Source organism: Limulus polyphemus, unplaced genomic scaffold (genome assembly GCF_000517525.1).
Source record: "Limulus polyphemus unplaced genomic scaffold, Limulus_polyphemus-2.1.2 Scaffold2937, whole genome shotgun sequence".
In the NCBI taxonomy this organism is placed as follows: domain Eukaryota; kingdom Metazoa; phylum Arthropoda; class Merostomata; order Xiphosura; family Limulidae; genus Limulus; species Limulus polyphemus.
In genome coordinates this window covers 111,198-121,606 of record NW_013668547.1, presented here as the reverse complement: position 1 = coordinate 121,606, position 10,409 = coordinate 111,198, and the positions used below count along the sequence as shown (strand labels likewise).

General features: G+C 30.0%; 1 protein-coding gene across 7 annotated transcripts in view; it reads right to left on the bottom strand.

The window, feature by feature from the left end:
* LOC106468256 (cyclin-dependent kinase 17-like) overlaps positions 1-10,409 on the bottom strand; it is a 142,130-nt gene that overhangs the window by 23,254 nt on the left and 108,467 nt on the right. For all 7 annotated transcript variants that reach the window (XM_022396586.1, XM_022396589.1, XM_022396591.1 and 4 more), the window contains 3 exons: positions 8,141-8,197; positions 6,349-6,463; positions 5,827-5,921 (listed from right to left, as the gene is read on the bottom strand). In XM_022396586.1, coding sequence (XP_022252294.1) covers positions 5,827-5,921; positions 6,349-6,463; positions 8,141-8,197 — 267 coding nt within the window. The remainder of the gene's footprint in view (positions 1-5,826; positions 5,922-6,348; positions 6,464-8,140; positions 8,198-10,409) is intronic.

Sequence of the window (10,409 nt, the reverse complement as noted above, 5' to 3'; positions counted from 1 at the left end):
TTATTATTATACTTAGCTAAGGCACCTGAGGGGTACATGGTATGTCTCTCCATTTTATACTCATCCACATGTGCAAAGTATCATTATACAGAGAAAAGAAATGTGTATATACACATGCTCCCAAAAAATACTTACTTATGTAGACAGATGTATGTGTCCATATAAATAACCACAGTTTTACCAAAATTTACCTACAAAAATATATTTAATACCAAGCCCAAGGTTTCATTTAACATTCACCAAAATAAGTCTGATACATTGCTGTGACTGAATGTGAGTACAAAGATCTGAATGTGTATGTTTTAAAGGAAAGAAATATGCACTATTACAGTCAAATGCATCTATCTATCTATATAATAGACAGCTTTCTTTATGTGACTACAACAGACAGCTAGAAAACATTCTATTCAAAACCAATGGTAATGTAACTTTTGTACTAATGAATATCAAGTAATATTAATATAGAACATTAATTTCTATACAATTACATATACGTTTTTAACATTTTGTGTATGAACTAGATAAGAAGAGATATAATATCTACACTTTTTAACTCAATAAATTTTATAGATTTCTTGATTGACTAGAATAGAAGAATTATGAAACAATTAGAGCTGGGTAATTATCTTGATACAAGCTATTACCTATAATCATAGATCACATCAAAGTGTCATGTAAAATAATCAACTAATCGAACTTAGTGCTTCTGATTATTCCAACTATCCAATTCTCATGCGAGAATAATCAATTAATTGAATATAATCTATTAACAAGCCCAATAGCTAATTGATTAACGAGTTCTACTTGTTGCTCAGTTCTACCCACTAGTAAGAAGAATTCAGCTAGAAGAACTGATTTATCTATGTTAATTAACTAATACAAAAAGAAAAAGAGCATATGACATTTATATGGACATAGTGTTTGCCCCAAGCACCAAATTTCTTTGCATTCCACTGATATCCGAAAACACACTCCAGATTATATTTAATGTGTATTAAAAACATTATAAAGTAATATGTTTAAAGATTATCAAGGCAGTACTGTACATAACTTCTAAACAGTTTATAAAAATTAGTTTACTGTTGACAAAACTTTATTCTAGTGGTAAAATCCAGTATTTGCCAAATGTTTCAAGAATAAAACTATATACTTAGATAACCAAAAACTGTAAGTTTTGCCTTTTACTTGTTTGTTTCAAATATTCCTACTAAGTTATATAAGAGCTATCTGTGGCAGCCATCTTTAATTTCTGGCTATCTTATTTGCACAGTAGGATTTTATTGTCACTTTTATAACATACCCATGACCCCAAAAGTGAGGAATAATATTTGTGACAATAGGAAGAATGAGCTTTCAGTTTCACAGTCTGGCCACTAGCCACTGGGCTTCACCTAGCACACCCCTACTCTTTAAGTTATTGTTTTATTAGTACAAAGCTACACAATGGGCTATCTGCATTCTGTCTATCACAGAAATCAAACCTTGGATTTTAGCATCACAAGTCTGTAAACTTATTGTTGGTCCAGCACTTTTTCTTTAAGAATAAAAAATTCTAAATCCCAATACTGTACAAGAATTCATTTTTTTATTAACCTTTAATAACCATTATAAATGCTACCTTACAACAATGAGCACAATGCATGAAATTTGTTTCTCAAAAAAAAACAAAAAACTACTGACTTTGTATTACATATAAAACATATTCACATATAACATGTATATATTTAGGTAGGTGACACAAAGATATTAAGAACTGGAGGTTTGAAATTAGCAAATCTGTACTACTTTGCCTAGAGCATTCATACATGTGATACACAAATATAGCGAATTCTGAAACTAGCAACTGTGTAGTAAAATAATCATTAAAACTCTGCTCCACAACTCTCTTTACAGCAGTTACAATAACATCAAAATAGTTTAACTGTGCTGTTCTGTTATACCAAAATTGTTATTTCCAAAATATTACAGAAATTAATTTTATACAAAGATTAGTAAATTATATTTTAGTTATTCCACAACAAAAATCTGCTGTTTACATTTTGACTGATAAGCTTGTTTTTCAATAACTATTAGAACCATAATTTTGTAATCATGCAGAAAAAGTACATAACTCCAAAAGGCTACATTTAACTCAAAGTTTCACTGTTTCCATCAACTTAAAAACAAGGACATAGTAGCAGCTTCAGAACATCAAAGAAACTTGGTAGTTCAGTGCTGTGATTGTATTCGGTTTTTCTGTGTTTATACACACACACACAGATAGATATAAACACACATTCATACATGGCACTGAGCAGTGGCATTTGACAATAAACAAGTTTCATCTTAAAAAATGAAAAATGTAGTATGCCAAGAAAAAACGCAATTACAGACTTTATTAAAGTTCAATTTAAGTACAACATACAATGTTGAACATTATTTTGAAAAACAAAGGAAATTCTTTGCATTTTAATGTTTTAGAAATGTGTCCTCTCTGAAAATGAAATGAAACAAAAACAGTAACCTCTTGACAGAACACAAAATCGTCAATCATCCTGTAAACAAGTGAACCAGTTGTTTAATGGTTAACTTTCCAAGCTGGGAGTGATATCCTGCTTACATATTACAGTGTCCAAACTTCATATTCTGATTTTGTACAACTCATCTAAATGTTAAACTTATACTGGAGTTACAGGTAATAACCTTCATACCTCACAGCTTTATCAATTTTAAGAAAAATATTGTGGTCTTTTTTTTAAATTTTTAAATATCAATGTGCCAAAAAACTATCTACAATGAAGGCAGATACTGATAAAAATGTTAATTATTTCAAGACTTTCATTTATAACAAGGTAACCAATGTTTTTAATTTTATTAACATCCAAGTTTAACCAACTCTGATACCAATAAACCAATGTGACGTCTTTGACTAAATAAGGTCATCTTCAGTCACTCTACACAACTGACACCCACTAACAATTTCACAAAGAAGCAATTATACAACACTGACATTTCGTGACCTTGAAAAAGTACTATGTTATGATTTTTGTGCATAATTACAACTTAAAAACCCATAATTTGACAGCACTGCAGTATAAAAACAAGTAACTTCTTTTTGACCTTGTTGACAAGATTTGGCCCAATATTTTTAATTTAAGCATAGCTACAATTTCTAAATAACAAAAATATATATATATATACATATATACTGGAGTCCATTTGAATGTGATTACTGATTGTACCTCTTTATAAACCAATCTGGATCATTCCTAAAACGTTTGGTTAAGTTTCATTAAACACTTAAAAAGAAACTGATTACACAAAATGAAAACGCACATCTACTGATTAGGATCCATGTTCAAAAGGAGTAACTAAAAAAATCATGATGAAATACACCTAAACAAAGAAGACTTCTTAGAATATGACTCATCCATCTTTCACCACAGAGTGAAAGCCATTAGCAGTACCTAAGTAGTTTTCATCTGAAAGCTGCAACAAATTCCAGCAAGTATAAAAGATATGCATAAAATGGCACTGAAAATTTTGTCTAGATAAAAAGAAGGTTAAACAAAAAACTTCTTACGGGATTAAAAAGGAAGGTGTGAAAGAGCAAACAACTTTTAGTGTAATGAAATTTTATCATAGTTGTCTTTCAGAGCACTCTCAATGTTTAAATTCACAAGCCAAGCTGCTTTAATCAACTTTTCTAAAGACTAACTATAACTGCCTTAACAGTGGCTTATGTTTAAAAAACTTGTGGTGACTCATTTATTAGCACTGTCAGTAACTATTTTCTATCTGTTTGTTGAGTATTTAGATTATTTTTATAGTTTTGTAGTATTCCTTCAAATAAATCACTAACCCAATAAAATAAATTCACTGCAAATCATGTTTATGAAGTTCTATGCTATTATACTGTTATGTCTCAACATAAGCAATGAAATTTAAATAGCATGTCATGTTAAAAATTTTCAACAACTAGTATTTTGCAAGTAATCACCAATACTACTGGGTGGAATGTGAAGGTATTCAACATGAATATCAATATATTTATTAACTGTATACAATAAATATTTTGTTTAGTGACATGGTTCTGTACAGCTCTATATAAAAATTTGTAACAATGTTGCATTTCTTGTTTATTGCTATATGTTAATTTTATTTTGCTTCAGTGGTGTTGTTAAATCAAAATGCTTCTCAGTCAGTACTAAAGTTTTGTTATTTGAACAATCTCTGTAATATCTTTTTATTGTATTGTAAGATATTTCATATTCTGAATAACCTGTTACCATGAAATAGGTCATAAGTAACAAATCTGGTAAAATAATGTAAAACTATTTGATATTCCACTAATAAGAGTAAAAACTGAAATATCTCATGTTTTTTTTTACACCACAATCGCTATTTAGAAACACCTAGATGTGGAAGGAGATGTCTTAATTTGAAACAGATAACTAATCATACTAGTTAGTATTTCTACTTACAATCTTCTGTCAGTATACAACTAACAACCATCTTTATTATTTTTAGCAGTACAAAAACTACTTTTATTTAACAAATTATATTGCCAATGAAAATCAATAATTAGAAGCAGTTGACATAGCTTTCTAATTGTTTCATAAAGGTTTCAAAGTTTCCATTCACTGCCCATCTCAGCATGATAAGTTGATCATAGTTTGATATGCAGTGATGCTGTTAACTGGTTGTTTAGCTTTGGCCTCATTTTTTTAATTAAGAGGGCTTCTTTTTTCCTTAGCACCCATTCATCTTTTGCTAAGTCTATTATTTTAAGGTGTTTGATGTTTGGCTTTTCACTGTGTTCTTTGTTTAGATGGTTGTAAATGATTCTAGAGTTATTGGAAGGGCTGTTCTATGTGTAATAGACTCAGCAAAAGGACAATGAATGGAAACTTTGAAATCTTTGTGAAAATCAATAAGCTTTCAACTTTGTTTCACATCCTTCATATAATAAAAGATCTGAATAAATAGATGTAAAGTCATTAAACAAAACTTGGACTGAATATTAATTCACGAGTATAGAGATGATTAAATTCCTACAACAGTATGATTACATATGTAATATAAAAGAAACCAAACAATTCTATAGATTTATTCATTTGGTGAACAAATAAACCAGTTCTATTGTTGAAATGTTCAATTATTAAATACACAGAAGGACAATTATACTAGAACTGTATTTCAAAGCATTCAAAGTGTTCAGGGTTTTAGTTATAGTATGTTGTTCCTGAATGCAAACAAATGCAATTACAAAATAGGATATAAATTCAACAGTTCATCTGTAAAAAATTAGACTGTCTTTGAAATTTACAAAAAATTATCACTTAATAGCCACTACACATAATATCAAAAGTAAACTAACATAAGAACAAGGTGCACATGTGTTACAGGAGGGAAGTTGCCCCATTGTTCCTATATGCATAGAATATATACAATAACATACAATATATATCATTAGTACTAAGTAATCGCACCTTTTACCCACAATATCACTACACCATTTTTCTGATTATTTCTTTACAAAATGGGTGAAAATGAATAACACATTCAAAAACTAGAAATGATCTAAATTTTTAGTTTTAAACACAACTACACCAGATCATAAAAGCGTATTTACAACCTATACCATTAGTCCTTATACCTCTGATGAAATCACACCAACAGATTTAGAAGTTGATTCAGTGTGTTACTTGGGAAACTAAAGAGACGACCAAACCCACTTCAGTACCTTATTACCTTCATGGCTACTGATACAAGTAACCAAACACAATCAACTTTATTACAAACAATTCCTGCTCATGTAAAAACTATAAAGAAAGAGCTACTTACCAAGTATTCAAAGACAAGTGTGAGGGACTTCTCAGTGTGGACTATATCATGTAACGTGACTATATTGTTGTGCTTTAATTCCTTCAGTAGAGAAACTATGAAAGATGGAAGAACATTCACAACAATTATTGTGTAGTTTTTAAAAAAAAGTCTTAACTATGAAACAAGCTTATAAACAGCATCTCTTCTTTCTATACACTGTCTGAAATAATCTTTGATTTAGCTGCTTTTATACCTGTTTGCAGAAATAACTTTATGAGATGATATACAGTTTTGCACTTAAAAACACATATAAATTCACAAATCTTAGTGCAAACTAAAAATTATGTTTTTACCATACCCATATTTTAAAACTTTCCTGTGACAGATGATGATTCAACTTATCTCTGCTAAAGATACTGAACTTGGTAAACACTTTCAGTTATAAGAACATTTTTTCCCTTAATGCAAATCTATAATTGAAAATGGCTCATTAACTTTCACAATATACTGACATAAACTTGCATTATTTATAAGTCTCACCTTCCCTAATGGCAGTACAAGGAGCTCCTTCTTCATGCTCCAATCTAATTTCCTTTAGGGCAACAAGGTTCTCGGTTAGTCGGCTCTTCCCTTTATAAACAGTAGCATATGTACCCTGAAAACAAAGCCCTCATTATAATAGTAGAAAAAATTAACAAGCCTTCAAAATGAAAATCTTAAATATTTCAATCACATATAAATAAATTTCTGAAAACATGAGATTTAAATCCTTTTTATTGTAAGACAGTTCATAAAAATGTTACACCTTTGTCGTAGAGAAAGATTCTATTTTTCTAAATGGATTCAAATGTTATAAATTTAAAATACCTAAAAACATAAGTAACAATGACTCAAATCTGATTGAGAAGTCTGAACCCAAAACTTGGATGACATGTACCGAAATGTATAATGTCTCAAGTACAGACAGAAAGACGTAGATAAGAATACAAGCAGTATAGTTCATATAGATTTGTGACATTTTAAAAATGAGCCAAATGTTTAATCAAACCCATAAAACTGAAAAATAAACATCACAATGACTTTAAGAAAAAATGTGCACATCAGTAATACTGAACATAAATCATCCAGAGAGTTGTTTTATTCCTGAAAAGCAAGAAGAATGAATTTATTTCTTAAATGCTCCAGTGTAAAAAGAGAAGTGTATATTTTGTATGTACAACTTTATTAAGATTTATGCATTTTGAGGCATTCACCTGTTTCTTGTACACACACAGTCATTCACATATACATTATATCCTCTTGAGTCTGAATGTAAATAACTAGATTCACATTTTTCTATGTCATTCTCTCTAACTTCGTATGTACCTTGGTTCTCTCTCTATTTTTAAGCTACATTAACTAATTAATTAATTTTATGCCGTGTTTCCTGAACCAGGAATATTTATATAGCCTATATTTCACTTAGTTTGACATCATATGTCTGGTTCAATTAGTTATATATGATGTCAGAAGGACTACTTGATGAAAATTATTTGCTGAAAACATGAAAACAAACGTTTTATTAAACTGGTTTTTTGTAACACAGTTTTTTCAGCTATTAAATCATATGGCTATATAATTGTACATCATCTTTCTTGTTTATAACTGTACACTACAGTCTTTGGTTCAGTTAGTTGTATACTGTGTTCCCTGTTCCACTTGGTTATATATATTACATACACTTATCCATTTACTTACACAGTATGTTTTATATCTAGCTTAACTTTATGTTATTCTACATGAAATCCTATCTCCATAGCAGTTATGGTATACAATAATGCTAAAGAGGAAAACACAGAGAAGTCATTTGATTTCTATGGCTATCCTAATTCTATGAACCATACTACAGCATGGAAGGTTGCCAGTAAAGCATTTGCTTGCCAAGAATGCTACTGATATTCATGCTTCCTCAGCAATCTCTTCCTACACTTGGACTGTTTTAGCATGATGATAAGTTTATGTTACATAGATTTACATTAACAATGAAGACTGCACCACAGTCACCTCAAAAGTCTCAAACTACGAGATCAAGTATACAAAATGATGCATACACCTCATCTAATGCTTACTTTTAAGACTCCTGTGGGAAGAAATGATGGAATAAAAACATGTTTTAGTCTTTTTTTCAATTACTAAAAACCAGTGTGGGGGGGAAATGTAACGAAAGAGCAATTTAACTTACAAAAAGAAATATTTCATTTATGTTGACATAGAGATTATTAAAATCATACTTACATATCAATTGTTCAACAAACAACCACATATAAATAAAAATAACTTTTGCCTAGCTTACCTCTCCTAGTTTATCTAGTTTAGTGTAGGTTTCTGTCTTGCCAAATCCAATCTCTGACTGAAAATAAGAAAATTCACATAAGCTGTTTTCCAAGTTTGTTTTTTACCTTTATCAAACTTTATCAAATGTATGTAACTTTACAAAGAAAAAAAAAACATTAATAGACTAATTTAAGGAGGCTAGAAGAATTTTCATAAGCAAAATTAACGTAATGATCAACAAAAAATTAAGTGATTCTGATCTACGAGTTAATATTCCATAATGAAATATTCAATATTTATCTTATTTTGTTTGATTGATTTGTATTTTAACTGTATAAATAGCTCCTTACAACAGTTCTCAAAAGTTCATCTTGTGAATGATTGACTTGTAATTTAGCACTAATAATTTGTACAGTATTGTTCACAAGATTTGATCTGGTAGCTGACTGACTGGCTGACTTGTGTTTTAACTCTGATAATCTATACAGTCGGTGAATTAAAACAGCATCCAGAAGTTCACTTTTCCAGTTGCTTGAATTAATGTTTTAAATATAATCAGCTCTACAGTTAGAAACCTAGAAAAGTAGATAAAAATTTCTTTGGTATACAACTGGCTTCTGTTTCAAACCTAATCAGATGCACATTTTAGGAAGGTTTTCAAATGGTTTTCTGGTATCTGATTGACATATATAATCAAATACCTAGAGATCACTTCCAAAGAGTTCACTTTGTAGTTGACATCTTCATATTTTGACTTCAGTCACCTGAATAGTCAACTACCTTAATACTGTTAAGGATTACAAAAAAGGCAATAAAAATTAACAGAAATTAAAGAAAAAATTATATGAGAAACAGTCACATCATTTCTCATCTCATACCCCAGCAGTTGTTGAATTCAAGGTCAAACAACAACAGAAGGTCACTGATCTATGAACAATTAAACATAGCCCCTCCTGGTGGCATGCAGTCACCGAAATCTGGGGAGAAGACCTTAGCTCACACCCAGAAAAACATTAGAGCACTTCTTTAGTTAGGAAGAACCTGGGGTACTTTCAGACAATGGAGCACTGAAACTTTAAGAGGAAGTTGCATTTTATTTCTTCACAAGGACATTCCTATAATTCTGAGACAAAACCTTCTAACAGCTTGAAGAAAATAAATCTGTCTAGAAGACTGAACTTGCTGCTCTATTCCACCAAATGACTGCTACAACAAAACCTTGTCTTGAAAGGAGTACGACAACCAAGGATTAAATTGGAGTAGAATATTAGAGTGGATCAGAAAATTTTTCAAAATCCCAATTTAACCCTTTTTCGATGGGCTCGGTATACTATACACAAGTTAAGTATTTATACTTTAACTTTTAATGCAGTAAGTGTATCTTCACAAAATTTGGTAGACTTTTAGTAAAGATTATGAGTCTTTCGTACACAAAAAATCAAATTTTTTTATGAAGTATTTATATTACAGATTTGTTTGAGTCTGTTTCATTACCAGTCCAAGTGCGAAGTGATTTTCATGTTATAACTAAAAAAACTATTGCTCATCCCAATGATCTCAATTATTATTTGTGTAATCTCTAAAACCTCCTGAATACACTTCAGATGTTTGTTTTCAGTAAAACTTTATATTTTTTCTGTTATTTTCTCTACCCTAACACGATGGGTCTGTCAGTTTGACCAGCCTTGTAACCACCAAAAAAAAAGGAAATAAATTTAAATTATGCTTTTCTTGTTCTAGAATGACTACAGATAGTAACATGAAAACACAAATGTTTAGTTTAAATAGCTTAAATCTCATAACATTATACATTTATATATATCAATTATTTTTATTATACTGACCTTTCAGCCAAGCCTGACTAACAGTACAAAAGTTACAATGATGCTGCACACGTGCACTCATGATACTGTATCCAATAATATAATACTGGCCTTTACAAAGTGACCTGTCTTGGCTGTGTTTTAGTGACTAGTATTTTGTAAAATATAGTCACATTTAATTATTATACATTAATACTATTTACAAATAAGTTATTAAACTTATTTTTCTTAAAACATAGAACAGTAAATAAAGAAGTAAAGCAAACAATTATCTCTTCTAGTTTCGACCTTTGTACTCATTTGTTGCTTGTTGTAAGTTTCTAAGACTTATGAAATTTCCCACATGGAGGATGTGAAAAGTAAATTTTTTCAGATTTTATATATACATTTTAAATTAAAAAAAATCATAAATTATTATATCGATTCCACATAAATCATAAGTAGGGCTTTGAACAGACTTTCTAC